At 37.7% G+C, this 26,051-nt stretch overlaps 1 protein-coding gene across 5 annotated transcripts in view; it reads right to left on the reverse strand.

Moving 5' to 3' along the window:
- Positions 1-26,051, reverse strand: part of ATPSCKMT (ATP synthase c subunit lysine N-methyltransferase) — a 100,836-nt gene that overhangs the window by 73,201 nt on the left and 1,584 nt on the right. For 3 of the 5 annotated variants that reach the window (XM_005239747.4, XM_013301010.3, XM_055798734.1), the window contains exons 3-5: positions 24,169-24,306; positions 22,946-22,996; positions 1,803-18,699 (exon numbers count right to left, since the gene is read on the reverse strand). In XM_005239747.4, the coding sequence (XP_005239804.1) occupies positions 18,502-18,699; positions 22,946-22,996; positions 24,169-24,306 (387 nt within the window). In that variant the 3' untranslated portion in view covers positions 1,803-18,501. Of the gene's footprint in view, positions 1-1,802; positions 18,700-22,945; positions 22,997-24,168; positions 24,307-26,051 lie in introns of those variants that run through there. The other 2 variants (XM_055798735.1, XM_055798736.1) reach the window with 1 other exon arrangement.

The raw sequence follows: 26,051 nt of genomic DNA on the forward strand, positions 1-26,051 counted from the left end.
ATCACAGAATTTGAATTCCCTTTATGAAAAGGAATCGATGACTGACTTGAAATTTTTCAAGTAAATTACATTAAATATGAAATACCTTAGTCATTGTCTTGTTGTGAATGTAAGATGCAGACTTGTGTAAATAACAAAACAGGCACCCTAGTTCCATCTACTGACAAAGTATTCTCACATAAAATATATCACTCTTTGGTATTAAGAAAGGCTGGTTGGAAATTTGGTAAGATTTCAAATTATTTTGAAGACAAATAAACAAAAGCTTTTCCACTAATTACCACAAATCATTATGTTCTCATTTGCAACACTGTAGCAGTTAAAGCCTTGTCAAGTTTTCAGTTTCTGTCATCCCAAGGCACATTAAAAAAATAAAGTATTTCAAAAAGGAAAGAAAAAAAGCCACATTATTAAAATATAGTGGACTACAATAACTATATTAACATGGTACCGGTACATGTTTTCACTGTGCTACAACAGAATGCTTTACTGAATAATGCATTGGAAGAGACTATAGAACACATCATAGAAAACTGCATATTAAAAAGCTGTTAATTATAGCCCATATTTCAGTTTCTATATCAATTAGTTTACACATGACATAGTACCAGGAAATCAAGACAGCCTTTCCAGTTTACACACGCCACAAAATTGGTAGTCAGAGCTAAGGATTTAGGGCATGATCCAAAGTGCCACTTTACTAGATAGCAACTATCTGTCTCTTATTTAGCTCCAAAAAAATAATAATATTTATGACTACAGAAAAGGAAGCCTTGGTGTTGCCCAAAGCATATACAGACAGAAAATGGACAGGTTTGTCCTCATCGCCAATGGCATCACCAAAACTGGGGGGCTGAGCAGAGCAACAAGAACCGTGCCCAATGCTGGCAGCCACCTTTTCCTGCACCCTTCACTCTTAGTTTGGGTGAAGGAGGAGACAGCAAAGTAGACAGTGGTTCCGCAGTGGGGGAACACTGGGGCAAAATTTCCCTAGGACAGAGAGGCTTGCATGTCACTTCCACACCACAATAATGCATGCACAAAGAGCTGAAAATTTGGAGAACACAGGTGACATGAGAGGTAAGAGATGCTTAAAGGAGTTGCTGCTTGGTCTTTTACTCTGGTGGTAGAGAAATTGCTTTGTCGTTGGTCAGGATCTTAATGCCAAGGCTGTCCTTCAGTACTAGTTACTGAGATGCGGGACTCCCAACTTCCAGCCCCTGCAGCAGGGGTTGCTTAATTATTCATACAGCATAGCACTAGGGGGCACAGACTTCTGATTCCCTCAGGCAGGGAAAGGATTACAATCTAAGCAACTGGAATATTTTCCACTGAAAACCAGAACACTTTATATTTACAAAATATCTCAACTCAGTTAAATCCAATACAAATCCAAATCCTGTTTAGGCCAAAAGTTTGGAAGATTATGTAATATAATAAAAAAGGACTGACACTTACATAAATTAGACCTGATTACTCCCCTTATATTAAAAAGTACTGTCCCAAATATATTACCTGGACAAAAATAGCAATATAATACATGAGTTCTCCTTCTCAGCTTTTGTAAAACTAGCAGTGTCATCCACATATTTTAGAAACTAAAAGAACACAGCCAGAGCAGAATTATCTATATACAGCATTGTATGGGATGTTGCATAGAGACTTGTGCAATATTTATCAAAGCTCATTTACTTACAGAAAACACAGTTCCAGGGTCAAAGCTATTTGTGAATTAGGTTACAATTCAGTGAATAGCTTTGTTTTGCTGATTGACTGGATACCAAGCAAAAATGAATTCCAAATCAAACACAAAATAAATGCAGTTTATTGTATTACAATACAATAAAGGAAAATACCATGCAATATGATAAAAGGAAACAGTACTAGTTATTATGCACATTACAATAAAAGAGCAATAGGAGTGAAGCATTGGATCATTACTACAAAGCATTACAGAGACTAAAAAAAGGATTCATCAGCAATTACCACATTAACACCATCCAAGCCCACACTTCAGCTGGGAAGGCCCATTGCAGCCAACGTCAGGAGTCTCTCGGCAACTGGGAAAAATCCTGCGCCGTGCATCCACCCATAGGTGAGACTTCTGGCCCAGTTCCAGAGCTTGCCCGCCTTTATACTCAGTAAAAAAAAAAACCAGTTTAAACACTGAGTGTATGCAATCTTTTAAGATTAGGGTAAGTGCAGGTGTGCACTGTCTCATGACTTATAAGGTTCACACACACCAGGGACATTGGCCAGACACCCAAGCATGGTGGAGTTACCCTCATGACAAAGCTGCACACAACATCAATTGTCTGGGTGGTCCTGCTCATATTTGCTTGTTCAGGGGGCTCAGGACAGACCCCGCCTGCTCATGAAAGTTTTCCTTGAGCTTCCTGAGCTCACTGTCCAAGTTAAATGATTCCTAACTAAAGGCAAAGACTTTTTCATAAGCCGTAATCAATTTACTAAAATTTTCACCATAAGCTTTAACCAAGAAAACAAAATAATAGAGAAGTCAGAATGTTTTCCTTCAATAGTTGCCTTCCAAAAGTTAAAATACAAGAACATTTTGCTTGCAGGCAAGCGAAGTATTCTGCGCTATTCTCAGAATATCCACACTTTGTTCATTTTACTATATAAAACCATTTTTGGCCTGCCATTTTTGTGGCCTTTATAATACTTACTGATCAAACATTTAGATCTCATTACATCAATTTAATTTCTCCCTATTGCATACCTTTAGCAAAGGGCACCATAAATACCTGAGCCATAAACTCACCTGTTAAAAACATCCTTCACAAATAAAGAGTAATTTCGGACACATATTTTCTTAATGACGATAAACGCCATTAAGGACATTGGCAGGAAGCAAAACACTTTCTATCATTTTTTTCTGCATCAGGTCTTAACACATCAGTGTTAGCCTCCATGCAGTGACTATGAACAAAACAAGAATATACACAAAGAGGCAAAAGTTAAACACTTAACATATATAATGAACAATTCTGCCTTTCACAGACTTGCTACTGTTCTCATTATTAAAGTAACAAATTAATTATGAAAAATAATCAAGAAAAAAATAGTTGAAATCCATGTAAGACAAGCATCAGCTCAAATGCCAGATTTACCAGGAACTGGTAGAAGGAGCAAATGCTGCAGAACCAAAGACTGTGAAGTTGCCATGATTTCAGTCACTGTTTGTGTGGAGGAGCAGCATTACAGTAAGCATTCCTGTCTCCATTGCTTAATCTTCATTAAGATGATAAAACCAGCATGAACCCTCTCACGTTACTGCCCAGCAAGTTCTGAGTATATGAAGCAATGGCAAAAAACACCAAGCCTATGTACTGAATAGAAAAAAAAAAGAAAAAAAAAAAAGAGCAAACTGTTTATTGCAAAAGCAGAAAAAACACAGCATCTCATCTAAAATATGAAATAAATAATAGTACAATGGGGTTTTTTGTGATAATTGCATTTGGAATAATGTGAATAATGTCTCCAGATTCAAGTTCATTTCAAATACATTAACAGACAACTTTTATATTGCAACATTAAACAGTCAAATTGCAGTCAGGGTTTCAAGCACAAAAGCCTCAGCCTACTCGTTTATCATGACAAAAACAGCAGGAAATGTACCCAAAAGTCTGAAAACATGGACAAACACATAAACAGCACAGACTTTCAGAATTCAAACCTTTTGCAGAACATTGTTTAGATTAAAACAAAACAAAGACTTACATCCCTCACCCTCTCCAAGAGAACAGTAACACACTAAATGGCTCGCATGGCTCAAGCTAATGAAAAGCTTACAATCTCTCTCCAAGCAAACGCAGGGCTGTGCCTTATTGTTAGCTTTTGTTACACTTGAGAAACTGACGGCTTGTAAAATCAACACTGAAACACCAAATCTCAATGAACAGAACAAACTTCCGAGTCCTCATTAACCAAGCAGTCCTGACAGCGCTCACAGGATGGATGGAAGCCCGGGGCCAGGAGGGAAGCAAACAAGGCTGATGCAGGCTGGTAACAAACGCGCATCAGGACTGAGAACCAGAACCTACATTAGGCAACACCAGGAGCCAGGTCACGAGAGGCAGACAGCCATAACACGTGAGAGCCCCTGCGGAGCCTGCCCACAGTCCAGCGCAGTGAGCATCAAGGAAAAGAAAGCTCTTACCTACCGAATGGATAAAATAGAAGTACCTGTCCGGCCCACAGCCCCGTTTCCAGCCAGTGACGTTTGGGTCTTGAGATGCAGGTCAGCGTGGGAAACAGTTGATACTGCTGTGACTGCTGAGTCCTTGTCCCTGACAGCACTAGCTGGTTACTAAGAACTCTGAAGTTTCCATCAACCATTTGGCGCTATGATTAGAAGCCTATTACATTACAAAAGATTATACATATTCTGCCTGCCCAGGGAAATTCACTGACCAAACCATGACTTTTCACTGAAAATAGCAGAGGCGGACCCTGAGGGCCTCTGTACTTCCTACAGCTGGCAATCAGATGCACTCAACTTAATTACACCAACAAAGTCTCTTCAGGTAAGGCTGTAGATAAAGACTAGGGAGTAGAACATGCTTCAGTCACAGTTCAGTCTTCCAATTGTTACTGAAATACAATTTACAGTGGATGAAATACTTTAAATATGGGCATTTATCTAGAGAATTCTGTGACAGAAGTGTTACATCTGTCTTGTATTCAATTACTTTCAGTATCTTGGAGTCCCCTATTTAAAGAGACAGAATTGCATACCACAAGAAAATTATTATTTGGCTACCTTATCATTAACAATTTGCTTAGCTAAAGAGATTCAACTGCATTTAGAAAGGCTCAGTAGCAACAAACTGAACATGCTTCATAAGGATTTTAATGTAAAACGTATGTTGCATTACAAATATTGTGACATGCAATACCACCATTAAAAGGCTAAGGACTGCTTTGCTGCTGATTAACTGAATGTCAATAAAAAGAATACAAGCTTTACTATCTATTTAGAAGTCTGCATCTCAGTTATCAGTTCAATTTTCTTTCTTTCAAATGTTACTAAGTGACCACCACCAAGGTTCACATACAAAATGAGGGCTGCAACTATATAAGAGGTTATTTATTTCCTGTATTTTTATATTATCCATAGTGAACACTAATAAAGGCAAATGTGTAAAAGTTATGTCAGAATAACCAAAATGAGGCTTCTAAATGATCTAAATGCATGTAAAAAGTAGACATTGAATAGTGACCTAGAGCAAAACTAATTCAGGTTTTGTTCCTGTTACAGTTTCATTAAACCCTGTCGGAGTAATTTGAGGAATTCAGAGTAACTTAGTAGGATTCAGTATAAGTGCATATGACCATATAACTCCCCACCTGCAGAAGTTGCCTGCAACCTCGGTGTTAAGAGCAGCTTCATTTTCCACAGGCCAAAGGACAAGGAACTGTTCAATCAGCTAAAGCCAGCAAATATAGAAGTGTAGCAGGTCCAGACCAATTACACTTCAGAGGGATTTACCACTAGGAAAGGCTAATTAATATCTTCACTCCCTCCACCTAGATTTATTTTAGGAGATGGAAAGTTAATTCTACTTTGTAAGTCACATGTACACTACCAACTATTAGTATCTTCACAAAAGCTCTGAGCTTCTCACTACAACGTGACGTTGCTAGCCACCTCTGCAGTACACACTTCAGAGAAGGCTGCACCTTTCCTTCATGTCTATTAGTATGTCACTCCTTTGTAACTAGGCCTCATATTTGGATTTGGCCTGCTGGCATGCACTTACCCATTTCGTTTCAGAAAATACCAGGAGACAGCAAAATAACCTGTTCCTTCCAGAAAAGACAGAAGCCCATGTGAAAACTCCCATGTGTGAGCATCCAGGTTCTCCTCACTTGCTGGATGCGCACTGAACTGGGGCCTTCCGCTACCTCTGGCTGTGGCTCTGCCAACATGTAAGTACAACTCGGACCTCTGGCAAAGGGACAAACACCACCTCATCATCAGTCTGGGTTGCAGACGGTCTCTGATCCTCATATTTAGTAGAGCAAGAACATTTAAGAAACAGCAGTGTTAACATGAAGACCATTCACTGAAGTTTATGTATTCAACATTTTTTTCTTCTCTGCATATTTTTGACAGACATCTGGTCTGACAATATTCAGGACAGTCATCACCTGATTTTAAGTCTCTGCTTTTTGCCCTCCACCCACCTTCTTTGAGGCAACTGGCAACTGCGGCCTGCAGTGTATTTTAAAGATTCATTTTGGTCAAGCATTAAAAAAAGTTCTTTATAAACTTTTTTCTCTAGAAAATACCATCTACTTTACTGCTTTTTCAGTCTGGCAGCTTGAAAAAGATTTGCCGCAAGGGGCTTTTATACCCAGGAATAAGGCTGCTTTAAAATACACTTTAACCTATTTGGTGAAGGCACTGACTTAAGTCGTCCTATTCCTATCTTCTGAACTAAGAAATTGTATCTAATGTAGAAAGAAAAACTATGAATTGAGCTAAAACTCCATAAATGTAGCACCTAGGAAGGAAAATAAAAAAAAAAGGGGGGGTGGGGGCTGGGCAGGGGCAGGCAAGGTGCTGCTGGTACACACATAAAAGTCTGACCTGTGTCTGGAGAACAACTAACAGAATTTGACCCAGAAATTCGAAGGCAAGTGAAAGCAACAATAACAATATGAAAGAAGCAAATATGAAAAAATCAGAACAAGGATTAGAGTCTTTGCACATCCTACAACTTACAGCTCCCCTATAATTATAACGTATTAGTCAATCTTAAGTAGATCATTCACATAACATGCCAAGAGTTTGAAACATTTTATTTTAAAATGAGATAGTATCAAATTATTCTTAAAGAACAGATGCAGTAATGCCATAGTTTCTGAAATCTTTATTGCCTTCAGTGTTATAAAATAGAAAAGCTGAAATCTGTTTCTGAAGATCTGCCTATTGGTACCACAACACAGATGAAAACACACTTTTTATTGAGACTGACTAGCATATGGTATAAATGCAGAGTGCTCTGTGTGGTAAACAAATTTTAAAGGTGAGGATTGTAATCTATTCCAGCAGATTATCCATCTAAACATGTTGAAAATTGGTATTTGCAGTACAGATATTTGATCCTTGAAAATCAAAGTTCTATTGTACAATTGCTCAAGGAAAAAAAATCAGCTTGCTTCATGGCAACACTACACTACAGATAGGCAGAGTTTGTACCAATTTCCTACATTCTTTTCACCCTTAATGAACAGTTCTCATTTTTCTTTTTAATACAAACTACAGGGCAAATGTTTTTTTCAAATAGTAATGGATTATGCTGATAAAAACTCAGTCTACTGAACAGATACTCCCAAATCCACATGGATATAATCAATGGTGTAACAACTCCAGAATAAGAAAAATAATTTAAATCAAGAGATACACATTTCCTGTCTATCACTTTTTAGTAAACATTCTGAAAGCAGGTAGCATATAGGCTTCTTGCTCCCCAGAAGCAGATTTCAGTTCAGTTGGCCTTTTTGCATTGTTTATTCCCTTCTCGGACCTAGTTGGAAAAACATATTGATTTTTACCTGATTTTACGGCTCTTCCTGCACTATCAATGTGGCGTAACAGAAGTAGTGCAGGCCAAACATCCAAACGCTACTATGGCTGGATAACACTACCACATTGGTAGCAATTACTCTTCCCCTTAGCACCTTTTCCCACTTTATGTCATTCTAATGATGTGAATTACATATATCAACATATTGAAGCAAAGTAGTATTCTGCATAAGGTGGTGCAGATGAAAGTCTTAAGTCTCAAGGCTGGAGAAGGACTGTCACTAATATTTCATCTGGCAGGGGGGGACACAGGGGGACGGGAGGGGACCCAACAACAAGCAAATAAACAATTCACTTTGCTGTGTAGAAAACCATCTCAAGCAGCCTTTTCTGTATACCCATTCTGAATTGCATTTTTATATGGCAAGACTGGCCAGGCTTTGCAATCACATTTCATGATTCAGTGATAAGTGTCAGAAACCAGAAATGCTGTTTACTGCATTGTTCCTGGACTAACGAACTTTGACAATATTTACTTAACTGGTAGATAAGCAATTTGATTGCCATGGTGGAGGTAGCATGTTTGTTCATACGTTGCTCAATTTTCCTGCATATGGTAGAAAAAGTATTTTGTCTTGAGTTTGTTCATATTTGGAGATGATAAGTTGTTGCCTCTCATTTTAGAAAAATTATTCAAAGCAACTAACCTAGTAAGATTCCCATGTGATTTCAGCAGCCTGTTTTCCAAGCAGATGAATATAACATGCATCAGTGCAGTTTTTGAGCTGGTTAAGGTGACCACTATCCAACAGCTTCTGAACCAGGAGATCAAGACAGGAATTGTATTTAGAACTGATGGCTATGTCAGGGTAACATGAGTTTGGGCTTGTCAGGACAGAACGTTGCAATAGCAAGAGCTGTTGATGAGTCATAACTACAGAAAACTTTTTCATGCAATTTTACATTCCATTTTGATGAAGGATAAAGTTATTAAGTCCTAAGTAAAATAGTTCTTCTCTCAGTTCATCTAATTTGTACCAATGAACAAATACAGAAATAAAAGTGAGAAATGAGAACATGTAGGCTTACTAACATAGGCCATGACAGATAAATCTGATGACTTCATAAAATAAAATTTCATTTATGTTTACTGCAGTGTCCTCAGGGAATTATGGCACAGACCATGAACAAAGGTTAGAAAAATTATAAGGCAAGTAAACCAGCAAGATACAAAAGTCCCAATATCTATGCCAGATTGCAGCCAATTTATATTGTATACTCCCAGTAACAACAGGTTTAAGTTGTCCAAAGAGCTGAACTCTTCTGTCACAAAAAATGGAAATCGTCAAAACAGAGAAGAACAAGACTCTCACATAAAACCAGGCCAAGATGCAGTACACAATGCAAAGTCACACACTTTTAAATAGAAATAGTAAGCTTTACTCTGAAGTAGCACATATAAAGTGACAGAAGGATCCAAATGCAGTTAAAAGCAATAACCATGAGACACCAAATGTAGTTAACAGCTAATAAAAAGGTAAGACTGAAGAAAACAAAACCATGATCATGAGCCTGACAGACCCATCCACTGTAGGTGCTAAGTCTTACAGTCACAAGCAGTAAGAAGGAATTAAATGACTCGTGCAAGCATCTGACTTTTATATCTCTGGCTCCATCAGCTGTGAAAGTGCACAGGTACTGCCACCCTCAGGAGTAGCCATTTAAAAAATACATTCTTCCAGCTGTAAACACAGACATGCAGTTGCAGACAATCATTTTAATCACAGCATTGCCACTGATTACTTTTATGGTCTCAAACAAATTAGCTCTTTGCTACAGTTTTTTCAGTTGTAAAGGGTGAAGATAATATCAGCCAATCCTACAAAACCGTTGCCAGATTTATTATTCAGTAGCAGTTTGAAAATGAATACTGCTGTATAAACATTGCATTTTACTGCAGGGCTGAATGCAAACTAATAACTAGGGTTCCAACTGCCATCATCTTCATCTACCTTTGTGGTTTTTTTTTTTAATGCATGCAAACAAATTCCCTCAAAGTTAATAGGAACAACACATGTTTACTGAAGAGGGAACAGACCTGTGTCTCCTTCTGCAACCTATAAATCTCCATTCAGCAGCATTCAGCTTAGTCTGTCCCCAGAGTATTAGGATCAGAAGGTTATTCTTATATTTATATCAATATATTGTGATATTTTTACTGACATATAAAAAATTATGCTACTGTAAGGAGCAAAATTTGATTTTTTACATTCCCCAAAAAGGCAAACAGACCAAGAGAGTCCTGCTACTTCAAGCCTCTGTACCAGATGCAGTATCAATCCCCTTGAACTAACCTTAAGCCAGAGGTAATTATACCAAGTCTTGGTGGAAACCCAAGATGTTCCCAGTAGTGGTCCTAACAAACAGCATCTGTATCAGCAACAGGAATTTGAGAGAAAGCCTTTCCATCTCTATTGGTACAGGGTCTTGGTGCTGCTGAAAAGACTTTCCAGAGGGGAAAGTCCTCAGTTAAAGAGCTTTGCTCTTAAGTTTGTGCTGAAGAGGAAAGACTCTGGTATTAGGTCTTTGCCTCCAGTGAAGGAAAGTTTATGATTAGGTTGTACCAGAAACACAGTGTAAAACAAAAGAGCAATGTTCTATTACTATTAGGCAGAAGGAAAATTGGGAGTAAATTTATCCTCTGCTTTGCAGAATCACTAAATAGGGGGAGGGATCAAATTCAGCAGCGCTAAAACAGTCTTTATAAAAGCCTACCAAAAACACTGATGCTGTGTCCCGTTACACTGAGAGCAAGCTTTGGGAAGTCTTCAGCACCCAGAGCCCGCTTGTTTCAGTGCCTTCAGAGACTACGAGGATTTTGAGTGAATGACCTGTATATCCAACACCAGGAGAGAACACTGTCTCACCAATGTACTAAAGGCACTCAATGCCAATAAAATATCGACTGTGTATTTTGCACAGTAATAGAAACAGACTTGTATTGCCAACATAGATTCTTCAGGCATACAACAGAATAGAAAGATAAATGAATCAGAAGCAACATTTAGTTTTACACCTGTAGAAATAAAATATTTACCAGACTCAGATTAAAACAATACCAGAGAAAGGTTCACTTTTGGTTAGTTATCCTGACAGGGATTAAATGTATGCTTCAAGCTCTAATTTGTCCTTCATCCTTATACACCTAAGTATCACCCAAGCAGGCAAAAGTCCTCATTTCAATCATCTGATGTTCATAATCACCCAAAGTAACAGACAAACATGAAAAAACCAGCTATATACAAAGCCTCATGAAAGATCCAGCTTCCAGGTTTCCTGTTTCCTGGAAAGTGCTTAGACTACCTAACTTTCCTGCAGCAGGCAAATAATCCTGAGACGAGCACTGTTTGATCAGCACTTTTCTTAGAATAGGCAAACAACCTAATTCAGAGTGCATGCCCAGGAGGCTCACGAGACACGCCAACTTCTTCTAAGAAACTTAAACTGTTCTTTAAGTCAGTCTGGATCTGACCTATATTATACTTAATGCGCTCTGGTAAATAAGACCCCATTGCTGAAGCCAGCAACTTTTTTTATATTAGAAGCCGTTTTCTAATCTTTAATTTCTGAGGGTGATAAGTGTAGTTTCCATTTTAAATCTGTAATATTGTCACTCTAAAGTTATTGGGGAGTGGGGGTGTTTTAAATAAAATTATCTGAAAGTCCTACAGAATACACACTTCAAGACGTTTACTAATTGTATTAGCTCAGCCAATTGTTCTCCCACCAACATACTCTTTATCAGAACAATAACAGCACTTAACAGTTAGATGAAACCATCTGATGATAGTATTTGAAAATACATTTCTTTTAAATACCACACAACAGCGCTGCTTTGCTACTGATCTTTCATTCCCTGGCTTTGCTTGACACATCAGACTGACAACTGAAATTAGAAGTCTCAACGCAGGAGACCCTACCATCTCTGCCACCAAGTAACATTAATATTTTCACATCATGAACATCATTTGTCCCATTCCTGCTCAAAATCTTTTTAATTGCTTCAGTGTGAGATCTGCGTTTGCAAATAAACTTAATTGGTATCGATCACACCCACAAAACTTACTTCTGCATTGATCGTAAAGGTAGTCAGAGTACAAATTTGGTTTGTATGTGCACTAAAAAAAAAAGCAGCAGCAAAAAAATATACATCATAGATGATGAGGATCCCTGTAAAGAACTTAAGAGAACATCTGGACACATAATCTTTTGATTTGTGTGTATGGAAATGCTTGAAAAAACAATGGGAAAGACAGAAAAAGAAGTATACTTTCAAGAAGTGCTACATAACTGTGGGGTGGGGAAGACAGCATCAAACCTTAGGGGCTAGAGAGACAGTGACAGGGAAGACCCCTTAGGTTTTGGCTATGCCCCACACCACTCAACATTTTTTTCTCCCAGAACTTACAGTGATCACATTTTTAATTATTCATTTTGTGTCTTCTCCTCACACTTTCATTTTCTATCAAGAAACAACGAATCAAGAGATTGCTTATGCAAGAGCTACGCATGCGTCTGCCTACCTGAACCAGAGCTCTGGCACGGACAGCTGCAGACATTACAGCATTCACTCGTTTCACAGGGACTGTTGGCTTTTTAGACAGGCTTCAGTGGCAGCTGATCAGGTGCTTTGATAATGTAGATTTAAGAAGTTTCTTGAAGAAAAAGCAATTAGACCCTTAAATGAGATCTATCATCGATCAACTAAAAAAACAGAATTACAGAACACAATAGGAATGTGCAAAACCACATGGCTGCTCTCACATAGCAAAATGTGAAGTTACATGCTTACCAGAAGAGAGACAGAGGCTCACACATTTGTATACTGCAGAGTTCAAGGCTCAACAGTCCATGCAAGCAACAACAGAAGAAGAAAAAACTCACATTGATTAGCTAAATGGAAATAAGTTTGTGTCTTACGTAAACCCATATTTTTAGTTCAGGAATTCTCAAACGATTTTCAGACACATTAAAATTTTCCAATGGATGGAGATAACCACAGGTAGCAAATATAAACATACTGATAAGTAGATCTGCTTTTTAAATTACTTTTTGTGGATTCCTCAGAAGGTACCCACAAACTTGAGGCTGAAAGCCATTAATTTACTGCTTCTGACCTTGCAAAGACCTCTGTTCACCTCAAAATTGTATGCCACAAGCTCTATATGGGTCTTCAAAAGCCTACTTTATTTTTAAAAATAACCACAATGTATACAGTAAGCTAAAAAATATCCCTGCACATTTACTGGTAAGCAGGTTTTACTTATTTTTTACTAATGCTACTTCATTGAATTCTATTACAGTGATTCTTCAAGGACTACATAGTAATTCACAGGAAAAACATCAGTCTGACATTTAAACCAAAGCCTCCAACAGAAACCCCAACATTATACTAAGAAAAAGAAAACAGCAAAAGTCCCACCTGAACAAATAACCCAAACCCAAAGATCTACTGAACGGATAAAAGGCCTGCATTTATTTGCCAAGTGATGAAATATAATAAAAATGTGAAATTAAGTACTTAAAACTACTAAATAGTCAGAATTGTAGTGTAGACCAAAGGTATTTTTCAGTTTAAATACTATATGGGTGGATGTGTTTTTCTTTCATTTACTGGAAACAAAAGTCATGCTATTTCAGCATACAGACTGCTAAATAAATCAAGGAGGTTAGTTAAATACACGTTAAAATGTTAGAGGGGGGGAAAAAAAAAAAAAGGACATTCCTTCCTGCAAAGTTCCTGGAAAAAAAGCAACTAGTTTACAGAAAAAAAAATAAAAAAAAATAAAAGGAAATGAGAAGATCTGATGAGTTTATGAAGTTAAACAATCAACTTATAAAGACAACATGAAAAATAAAAGCAAATGCTGAAATAAGAGCAAGAATTCAGAAAAATAATGACAAAAAAAATTGTAACTACCCATGCAGAGGTCTCCCTCAGCGAAGCATGCAAGGATGGGTAGAAAGATTGTCATACAAAGAAAAATACTGAAAATATTAATTCTGCACTGATTTCACTCAAGGACAGGATGATGTTTAAGTTAAACAGATGCTACACTTTCTTATCAAGAACTCCAGAAGTCTTCTAGAAGAAACATATTTTACTTCTGAAAAACAAGCTGGGGTTACGTTTTGAAACCAGAGAACTGCAAACTTGGCAAGTGTAAAACTAAAAAAACTCATTCAAAGCAGAATATACTGGCATTAAATCTGATCTTAGGCTGCACTCTTCACCCATGAATTTGAAGGACTCACATCCTTTCATGAATAAATGCTTCAGTATTTGTAAACCATCATGAAAAGTGAAACTACAGAATTCTGAGGTCATTATCGATAATTAGTGTCCATTCAAGTGTAATGGTAGCCGCTATCACCCCATTTCCAAACGAATGCTCATCACAGCCGACTATGGATGCTCCTATCTAATGAGAAATAGCCCAGCTCAATGTGTAAGTCTATCAAACTGCTTTTGAAGTAGTTCAGACTGCCATACTTGTGCCACAAGATTTCCCTCCTCCTTCCCTCCCATAGCTTAAACCATGAAAGATAAGCAGAGGGAGCATTTTGCTTACTTCCCCTGTGGATCTTAGAATGGTACTACAGTGGTAAAAATTTGCAAAGAACACACACATGAGAAAAGCAAAGCTCAAGTCATTCTTGAAAAAATTATGCAGAACTCAGGAGATCTCTGTCACCTCCTGAGCTGTGTACTTTATTAAAGGCGAAAGACTTTGCCAAAACCTGGGCTTTGGAACTTTTTCCCCCACAGACCATACCCATTCAACTGGCTTGTGAAATGTGGTACTTCGTTCTAAACGTGAATCTGTACCTTCTTACCTGACTACAACTCATAAGTCAGAAATAAACAGCAGCTCAGAGACAGAGGATTAACTTCCTTGCAGCAATATTAGATTAAGTGGCAGCATATCATCAGACCAGAGGATAAGTCAGGAATTTCAATACACCCAGTAATACAGAAACGCCTAAAGCTCACAAAATATGTGCACATTTCACAAACAAATCTGGACAAGCTTGGTCGACATTGCTGTGTAGCTGTAGTGACTGTGCAGTGTACTGAACAACATGCCAATCAGATGGCTCTCTTGTAGCCATACCCATCTCCCCCTCCCTAGAAAGCCAATTTATGGAAAATGAAAAACTACAAAATTAGAACTGTAGCACTCAGACGCTACATTGCTACAACTGATCTTGCATCACAAAGCCTGTGGAGACAATGTGTCTCAATGTCAAAAAAAATTAATATTTTAAAGTCTGACTCCTGGAGAACTCTGACCTGTATTATTTTCAAACAGATCATATTCTACAATATTTCAGGAAAGCACCACTCATTCAGCAATATAGCAACTTTTTTACTAAGATCTGACAGGTCAAGAAAGGAATAAAACAAGTAACTCCCAATGGGCAAGTGATTCTACTAGAAGATGTAAACAAAGATAAACTATAGGGTTTTCCGTGTACCTGAATTACTTTGCTATTGAACAGCATGTGTAGCTTGAAGGTTTCCTTCTTTTGGCTTCAGACCTACACTATAATTTGATTAAGCCAGTTCTCTAAGGCTTTCCCAGTTTTCAGAAGAAACAAATTTTTACTGTGAAGTAGCATATCCATGAAATCATATTACCCTAGCAATTGGAAGTGTATCAACATAATCCATACAGTGATAACTGAAGTCAGAGTTAAGTATATAATCTTGTAAACTATCAAACGAACATAGCAAGTGACAGAAAATTTTAGGACATGACGAGAAAAATGCTTTCCCAGTCCCCCTGTGTAAATTAAAACAATTTGCTTTGTATTTCACACTTTGGCCATGGAAACACAAAATACAGCGCATTTCCTTATGAAATAAGGAATTCCAAACCTTCAGACCATTGTCTATCTCAGTGTAGGCCCCCAAAAGTAAATGGTCAGCGCAAGAAACAGCCCTCTGCTTTACTTTAAAAGCATTCATAAATCTCTCCTTGACTTGAGGACAGCACTTAGTGCTCCTAAAGCTCAGACCATCACATCATTAATTCCATCTCACCCTCCTCAACAAATATTTCTGGAGCGATAGGTGATAGCTCCTAGTACATGCCCCAAAGCCTTACTGCAGGCAGAAATGAGAAATTCAGTTTTACCTTTCAACAGGTAAATGATAATGCAATCGACAAACAGCAGAAAAAGTAAATACCCACTTCATTCCCTGCAAACTAACTTTAGTGAAAGTAGGCAGTAGAAAGAAACTTGGGTCAGAGCACTGTGCTGCAGATGAGTTACTATTCACGTGATCAAAACCTTTTGCCTCCTCTTCTCCTTTATAATCATTTAGGCAAGGACTCAGCTTAATTAGCCAATTTTCCCTTTGTATGGTCTTTTTCCAATGGAAATATTTTCAGATTTCCTTTGTCTGAGGTTTCAGTTTTATGGCCTTGGGATATTAAATTCAGTCATTTTAGATAAGCCACCGTAGCCCCGTCACTGTGTAATAATCATAGCACTTAAATCATTGTAGAAATATTTAGTGTAGTTTTACAAGATGCATTATGTTACACTGCAGCGAAAGGCTGTAAAAGACTGCTTACAAGAAATCAGCGTTCTTCAACACATACAGTCTCCACATTTACAGCTGCACCTTGCCATGCAAGGCTGAAATGATCTCTCCTTTGCAGACTCCAGAACAGATTCATTTGCCTTTTTCTCCTCCTTTGTACACATTATCAGGACAAAACCATTCCAGCGCTCCATTTCAAATCTGCACTGTAGATGTGTATCTTAAATTCTCCTTCCTCCTCCTCCTCTCGCACCAAAAATAAAAAGCCTGGGTACAGGTGTAACTGTAGAGTACACACCCCAAATAATATTGAACTTCTCTTCAAGTCAGATACTAGATATACTCCAGCATACGGGCTTTCCCAGTGTCCGATAAGATGTCAGGGTCTCTGTATTTACCTGAAGTTGTAGTGTCTAAGCACTTCTCTGAGCTAATTTTAGTTGTGGTAGAGTGCCTAGAAGCCACATGACAATTCCCTAGCCTGTTGTAGCTTCATTCTGTGGGTATCATGTATGCAAAGGTCTGACAAACTTATGTATTCACTGCTTAACAAACAGTCTATATGTTAACTGGGGCCAGGGGAGGCTAACTATAAAATTTGACTAATTGTTAATGGGTGAAAACAGGATATCTTTACCCAAGAACCAGAAGAAAGACCAAGTAAGCAAACTGTTACAAAATGGAAAAGTGCTGTAACCATGTTAGAAAAGGAAAACCTCATGGCAGTGACAGTACCCCACTACAAACCAGTATCAGCAAAAATCCAGAACTTGCTTCACTTGCAAGGAAAAGCCATGCAGCAACACCATGAGTTTCTGAGGTCTCATCAAATGGCATAGAAAAGTAGATGGGAAAAAGATGCCCGATCGAAAACCTCCCTTCCCATCACACTATAAATTAAATGAGGTCTAATCAGATTTAACCAAGCTAGCCAGACCAACTAGCTCTGGAGTCAGAGAGTCTTGTGACACATTGAAGTAAGCAACTCTCACCCATACCTTATCCAAGGTTTGAGTACACAGAAGTGGTGACACTTCACTGCCAAGTAAGTGACTTTTGAAACCCTTTCTAAATCAGAAAGGTTAGGAAAAATATTTTTAATTTGTAAAGGCTTGTACCAATAATTGTTCAGTAAGAGCACATTTCTGCAGCTTTGTTAAATAAGCACTTAAGTTAAATAAAAATACATTAATATACTCAAGGGCTGCACTTGTGTTAATGAATAAGCAACTTGCTATATTTGTTTGTTGTGTCATATTCAACTTTTAAAAGTACACATTCAAGGCCGAGTTATAAAACTTCAGGTTCATCACGATACTCACTGTGCATCAGTATGCCTACTTGGCATACATAATGAAGACATTTGGGAACTATGGCTCATTTGAGAAGCCGCTTGCACACCACTTCCAACACCAGTAACAAACGCTATGTAGGCTCAGAAATAAAGCACATATTAAGTCTGCTAATTTGAGCATTTTAACTTATACATATATTCCCCTTAAGAGTAGTGAACCGCATTTTATCCCATTTTCCATATTAAAGTTTTCCACTTCTATAAAACTTTCTTATAATTCTTACTAACCACATTAAGCCATTTAACTACACCTTTCACTGCTTTTGTGTGCTTTCAAATAACCAATGTACTTCAGCTACTTTAGTAAATATTTATGTCCAGATCCTGGGTGTCCTGGTTTCAGCTGGGATGGAGTTAATTTATTCATAGTAGTTAGTACAGTGCTGTGTTTTGGCTCTGATGTGAGAACAATGATAGGACACTGATGCTTTCAGTTGTTGCTGGGTGATGTTTATACTAAATCAAGGACTTGTCAGTTCCTCGGGCCCTGCCAGCGAGAGGGCTGGAGGGGCACGGGAAATGGGGAGGGGACACAGCCGGGACAGGTGACCCCAACTAGCCAAAGAGGCATTCCATACCACATGACATCATGCTGAGTATATAAACTGGGGGAAGAAGGAAGGTGGGGACATTTGGCATTATGGCGTTTGTCTTCCCAAGTAACCGTTACTCATGATGGAGCCCTGCTGTCCTTCGATGGCTGAACACCTGCCTGCCCATGGGAAGTGGGGAATGAATTCCTTGCTTTGCTTGCGTGTGCGGCTTTTGCTTTACCTATTAAACTGTTCTTTAAACTCTAGAGTTTTACGTTCCCTTTCCGACACCCCTCCCCATCCCTCTGGGTGAGGGGGAGCGAGCAAGTGGCAGCGTGGTACTTGATTGCCGGCTGGGGTTAAACCACGACATGGGGCTCTATTCACATTAACCTTATCTTTAAGCAGGTAAACTCAAAGCCAAAAATTTCAGTACAAAAAAAAATTAGGATTCTGTCTCTGGTGTAGTTTCCAAGCTTTTTGTTTCACATCCTCTAGAATGTTTCAAATCATAGGCCCACACAGTGTCTATTCCCTCTCCAGTAGTATGATCTGGGATCCAGCAAGGGAAAGGAAAACGACAGGCAATGATTCTGGCACTACATTGAAGTTCTTCTTCCAGCTTCTTCTCCAGCTGTGGCATCTGTTGAGCAACAATAAAAAGCTTTCAGAAGTGGTAAAAGACAGAAGCATTCTCTTCAGAATGTAGTTCAAGTGTTCAAAGAAGTCCATGGCTTGAGGAATTGTTGGGAAAAAAATTAGGGAAGTATTTATGATACACATTTTGGCTTTGATGCACTGCCAAGGAACATCTAAAACTAGAAAATGGTTATTGTGACCTGTTTGGTGAGATCAAGAAAATCTTAACTCTAAATTCTAAAATCTCAATCAAAAACTGTAGATAATCCCTTAGACTAATAACTCCACAAATTAAGAAAAGACTCTGCATGTTCCAATTAATTATTTTTTTAAGTGGGATTCTTCTCTGTAGAGAATAAAAATTCAGCCCCCTGAATTTATTCTATTTATGATACCCCAAGTTGCATGAACTTTTATGTGATACTCAAAGACCAGCACCTCTCAGTTTCTAGACTAACTTCAAGACAGAGCCTGGAACAACCAAAACATCATACAGCCAACAACCCAAAGCCAACATTCTGCTCTCTGTCACTCTATAACAAAGTACTGGCATGTTAAACACGATTGAAATTGAGCTTTCTTAGCTCCAGCTTTCTGGGCAATGAGTGCACATTGCTGGCTCATGTGCAGCTTTTTACCCACCAGTACCTCCAAGTCCTTCTCTGCAGGGCTGCTCTCAATCTCTTCAGCCTGCAGCCTGTATTGATACCAGGGGTTGCCCTGACCCATGTGCAGGACCCTGAACTTGTCATTGTTGAACCTCATAAGGTTCACATGAGCCTACTTCTCGAGCTTGTCCCGCTCCCTTCAAATGGCATCCCTTCACTCCAGTGTATCACCCACACACTCAGCTTGGTGTCACCTGCAAACTTGCCGAAGGTACACTTCATCCCACTCTCTGTGTCATTGATGAAGATATTAAACAGTACTGGTCCTAATACAAACTCCTGAGGGACACCACTCGTGACTCGTCTCGATCTGGATATTGAGCCATTGACCACTACTCTCTGGATGCGACCGTCCAGCTAATTCCTTATCCATCAAACAGTCCAACCATCACATCCATCTCTCTACAGTTTAGAGAGAAGGATGTTGTGGCAGACCACGTCAAATACCACTATGCACAACCACCTTGGTTGAAGACCTACAGTCTGGCTTTCCTCCATTCACAAAAACTGAGCAGATATGAAAGTCAAGGGAAATATCACTACTCTTCCACAACAGAGCAACACCCTGCCTAGTCAGATACTTTGCAAATTCTGCTATGAATTAAGTGAAAGATGAATTAATACATCTAGACATCAAAGAAAATTTTCCCATCCCAGACAGTGATTATGTTAAAAAAAAAAAAAGAAACTTGATAGATTTAGCCAAGTTTGTCATTTGGAAAATTTGATGTCATCTGCTTAAGCAGATTAGTGTGCATCCATTTGGAATTCCTTTTATTCTTACATACTGTATCTATCTCGGGGAGTAATTATAACAGCAAGTTCTATAGGTTACTTCTATTACATGTAAAAAACTGTTACTATGATATCATGGCATAATGTTTAGATATTAAAAGGTTAAAAGGACAGTAATTATTTACAAATACAGCTCAATTTAAGTCATGGACACAAATACATATAAAATTCACACAAAAAAAAAGAAGACAAAAATCACAACAGAACATTATTAGAAAACAAGACTGAAGAAAATCTGTTTCCAAAGGCTGCAGATAACTTCCACTATCACATACATGCAGGGTGTGCCTCTGATGTATCATCATATAATAGATACTTTTAGGCTTATAATGGAGTATTTTAGGAAAATTATAGTCATAGATCTAATATGTCAAAGAGTTACCTCTGCATATTTTTAGGTATTCTATGCTTTGTTTTCATCCATACAGAAATGCTTTTAAACATTTTTGCTACCACACCTTAAATAAACTAGAAAAATAAGCCTACTTGGATAACTCAAACTGAGCTGAGACACCACAAAAGGAAGGACTAAGTTGTTACAGAAATTCCAAACATAGACATGCCTAATTTTTAAGTAATAATTATGAAAGTTACATTTCCTGTCTGTATTAGCTCCAATTAGAAAATGTCATTAATGGTTCAGCCAAAAAGAATTATGTTCTTAAACTAAACAGTCAAACTAGTTCTTCAGGCAAATCTCAGTAACATTAGGTGTTATAATCATCCTGTATTTTATATCAAGCCAGAGTTGTGGGGGTTTTATATCTACATCAATATACAATTTAGTAAACCTTTTGTACAGTACATAATTAGTTAAAATACACAGAAGCTGTGAACACAAACACCTGGTAAGAATTCTGTCATCCCACCCTGAACAAGTAAAAGTCTCTCTACAATGACTCATAGATAAACAACCTTCCCCCAGATGCCTGCAAGAACAGAGAGGTCTTAGTCTTCCCTGAAGATCAATAAATCCATGTTCTGTAAGCTAATCTTGGATATGAAATAGAAGAACTGTGTGACAGCATCAAATCAGACTAGTATTATTAAAAAAGCTAAAGAGATCTATTGCCCTCAGTTAAGAAAAAAAAAAAAGAGAGAGAAAATGCACTACAGTTTCTAGAAAATCAATTTAGTAATTCAGGATGATAAGCATTCACAGATCCGAAGGGGATCATGAGCAAACAAATGCTCAGGAAACACAGTAGTTCATATGTTTGGATTTGTTACATTTATGACAGAATTTTTATTAGAAGAATTTAGCATGGTGTTTACTGAATTTACTGCAGGTATTCTGAACCCTATAGCTACTCTTTCTAAAATAACTGTTACTAATTTATCCCACTTTATACCATTACATTTAAAGTTAAGCCATATTTCTGCTAGGTTTACTCACATTCTCCCAGGGCATTTTTTATTTCTAGTTCACCGAGATATCTTTCTCCACCTGCACTTTTCCCCTCAGTGCAATTGCAGAATTTCTGACTGCAATTCAAGTATTTATACTGCCCCCTCCCGGAACTGAAGGCAGAGAGCACATATCATCCAAAACTGGCAACATCTGTAGCACAAGTAACATCATGGTTCACACTAATATGCCAACCACCAAAGTAGGGGACAAAAAAAATGCATTTTCGCTACAGATTGCAACATAAATTACAATTTGAATCTGAATTAGTTACTTAATTCCAATGCTGTTACATAGAAAAAACAGTGAACAGGGAAGCTTTATCAGGCTTCTTGTTGCATCTTCCTGTTACTACTACAGAAATAGTTATCAGTGTATGTACTATGGTATAGCATCACAAAGCTCTTCACTCATTTCATCCTGTATCTTCCTTAGCAGAGAAAGAAGCAACAGAATAGAATTTATAGGATCTTTCTGTTTCACTCCTCCATATGCATTCAAACTATATATATATAAAGATTCTAATAATTAATCAAAATACCAAAATTATTTAAATATTTAAGATTTTTTTCTCTTGTCTATTAAAAGAGAAAAGGAAAACTAGATCAAGCCGAAAGCCAAAGTGAATGTAAAGTCTGACTACATTTATCAAATATATCACTAAAGCAATCACAATGTAACTCAATTTTTACACCAGTTTGAAGAAAACATTTTCCCCAGGGTCATGATGAAGATGGGCTACAAAGCCTTCCTAGAAGGCAAAGAATTTGTGGACTTGTACACTAGTGGTTATACTTGAAGCATTTGTCTCCCTTCCTAAACCCTCACTAACACAGGCAAAAGATTATTTCCATATACCAGCTACTGGCCTACTTGAAGCGATCCGGTTTTTGGAGAAGAACATAAGAAAAGTTCAATACCCTCCTCTAACAAGGTTCCCTGAAATCAGCTGTAGCCAATTTCCTACTCCATCCTCTCCCTGCATACCCTCCTCTAACAAGGTTCCCTGAAATCAGCTGTAGCCAATTTCCTACTCCATCCTCTCCCTGCAAACTTCCTGGTTTCTCACTGGGAAAAACTGACATTCTCAAGAACCAATCTATCACCCTCCCGCCAAGCAACTCAAGCCCAGCAGTTTTCATTTTGATTCTGAACTAATGGACAGAAAATACTTCTCAAAAAAACCGTATATTTTCAGAGCTACACTCCACCTATTGTTACAACTTTCACCAGGTTTTATCATGGACATTAATAAGCAACAATGAAATATCAAAACTACCTTTGACATTCTGCGCATTGGTTCACTTTGCAGATGAACATACAAACACTGAATGCCTTGGTATTAAAATACTGAAACAACGCAAAAATAGTAAACTTACCATATCAGGTACCCCAAAAACAACAACATTCGTATAACCGGAAAACGAAACCTAAAACAAAATTTGAGAACAGGTCTTAATGAAAGTGGCATTTATATTTGGAGAAGTTCTCACCACCCTTTTCCCCTAATCCCTCTAGCTGCACTCCTTTCAACAGGGATTTAGATCAAAAATAAGAAAGAAGATCCCATATCAACTTTTCATCATACAAATTTCCACATAAAGACAACTTTATATTGCTGAACAGCAAAAAAAACTTCTACTGACCGGCCAAGAATATGGCACCAATTCTAGTAGGACAAAAAGCATTAATTTAGAAAATACATAGTTTCACTCATGGCTAATTTTTTCTACAACTCCTGTATATGTTAAAATTACTTCAGTTTTAAGTTTGCTTCCATTTGTGTTAAATGTTAGCTAGCTATGGAAACCTGCATTCCAATGCCTGGGTTCTTCCAGTCAGTACTATGAAGTTTTCCTATGTTAATGTCTCAATAAAGTACATTCACACTTTTCCCCCAAAACTCCCGGTCTCCACTTTACCCACTACAAAATGCCGTTCTTAAAAAAAAAATAACAACCAACCAAGAAAAAAAAAACACAATCAAAACCAAAACCACAACCCATCATCAACAAAAAAAAAAAAAAAAAAAAGCCCCCCCAACTTTGACAGGAATAGCCAGGGAGAGGCCCACATAAATATGACCCAAAAAAGCATGCCTCATTTAAGAAGCAACTGTGACTCAAATGTTTGAAAATTGTGAAAAAATTGTCAGTCACATAAGTTTTCTTAAAGCAACACTCAAAAGTAGGTAACACATTGCACAGTGGGTAAAGAACAGATGTCTACTGAAATGTCAGATTAGATTGTGATCTTGCATGTTAGGTGAATAAGTCTCTTGTTACTGACTCCACAGAATTGGGTCCCAGTGAAGCCTGACATTACAGCATCCCACATCCCCACATCATTCATCAGGCACAGGCATGACGTAGTACACTTAAGCATGCTGTACTGAAAAAGGACAGCACCACACCGAAGCACAAAAACAGCAGAGCAGTGTATTGTGTTGTGAGTTTAGTTTCCATGGGCTTGAGTACTTTTCTCAAAGCCCAATACAGCACCTTGCAGCCAGTCAGCATTCTGGTTCTTTCAAGAAAGTATTTTCCAATTATGGAAATATCTCAAACATCCCAGATTCATTCTTACACACTTCACCACCTACCTTCCATAAATCTGAAATATAAAATCTGGTGTTCTGATGTACTCCATCTCTCCAGGCACGGTATCTGGAGTACCAGACTAGCCAGGGATTTAGTTCATAACCAACAGCTTTGAATCCCCTTTTTGCAGCTGCTATCACCTACAAGGAAGAAAATAAATCTTCACATAGAAACAGAGAAAGTGTATTCATCTAAACAGGAGCACATAGTTTTATTTAAAATATAAATCAAAGGAATGCGCTTTGGTAAATCACTCTGGTTTTAGCCCCCAACAGATTAGTAGCATAGTGAACAAAAACTCAAACTACATTTTACTATTACGACTAGTCCCATTGAAATTAATAGATATATTCAGACAAACAAAATGAACTACTTAAAATATTTATAGGGCAAAGCTGCAAGCTTTCAGTAAGCCTATGATTTACATAAAAGTTTAATTTAGTACATTCATGACAATACCTTGGAATTAAAGGGTACCAAAATTGACCATGAAGAGAACAGTGAAATGCGCAGGCAGAAGTGTTCGAAATTAGACCACTTAACTTATTTGAAAAATCAGCGATGGGTAGGCACTTGTGAGACCCCTGAATGATAGCCAAAATGCCCTACCAATAGAAAGTGTATGAAAATACTCTGTTGATTTACATTTTAAAAAAACACGTAGGTAAAATATTTAAATGTATGTTAGAAAAAGATGGAAAAAACCCACCCACATACAAATCTTACAGTATAGCTTTCATCCAATGCTAAGTTTCATGTGTTATTTTAAGAGGCAAAAGTTAGTTCACATAACAAATAGATTTTCAAAGACATTTCTCCAAATTAGACCCTAAGATTTAGAATTATTAACCTGTATTGCAAGTATCTTCAAACAAGATCAAAACCTACTGATATTTTAGAAAATGAATTAAAAAAAAAATAAGGAAAATAGAAGGCACCAGTTTCTACAATTAAGGTTTAAGACATAATTTAAAAGGTTACTGCCAAGTTTAACCAGGAAATGCCTGATGAAGTATGAATTAGAGAACAGGCAAGGTGAAATCAGGAAGTAGTACACATTTCTTAACAGAACTTCTCAAACAGCATTGCCTGGACAGTGTATTTCACACTACTAAAATAACACATCTTCCATCATGCACACAGCATTTGCAGATATACTAAAAGAATCTGACATTTTTACCATGTTTGGAAATAAAAATATGGTCATATTTATCCATCAATTACACCTGAGTAAGTGCTAAATATTTAAAAGCATCTGAATAGAAGTCCAACTTTTTTCAGGGCAAATACATTAAAGCAACACCAAGCAGTAAATTCTAGACACCGGTCTCTCCAAGTAGTCTTCAGTCTCCATTTAGACACATATATATACACATTTATAAAATTAGAAGTAAATATGCAGTAACTGATCAAATTAGATGTCTCCGATGAGGGTCAACAGCCAGAAGACTGAGCAGAGAGGACACCAGAAACTGCAGCTGTCTTGAATCTACATGCTTTTTTGTCTCCTACTTGGCCACAATTCCTTCCAAGCCACCCTCACAGATCTGGATTTCCAAATAATTTTTTTTTTAGTGTAGACAAATTGTTGACTCATTCACATGAAATATGGACACAAGTAGCATTCAAGAACTTACTTGTTTCTGCCAAAAATCTACTTAGTGTTCCATCCTGCTGCTAAAACTGACCTGAAGCAGATGGTTATGAAATAGTACACAAAACATCACAACTACAAAAAACCCACACCATTCTCCCCTAATCCCTTACCACATTTCACAAACTGGGGTTCAGACAACGTCCTGGAAGCACAATACTGTTTTGACTTCAGCGATTCTCACCATTTCTCTTGGTAATTATTCTAGTTTCATCACATTGATTTTGAAGT

The sequence above is a fragment of the Falco peregrinus genome, chromosome 3, assembly GCF_023634155.1.
Source record: "Falco peregrinus isolate bFalPer1 chromosome 3, bFalPer1.pri, whole genome shotgun sequence".
Taxonomy (NCBI): domain Eukaryota; kingdom Metazoa; phylum Chordata; class Aves; order Falconiformes; family Falconidae; genus Falco; species Falco peregrinus.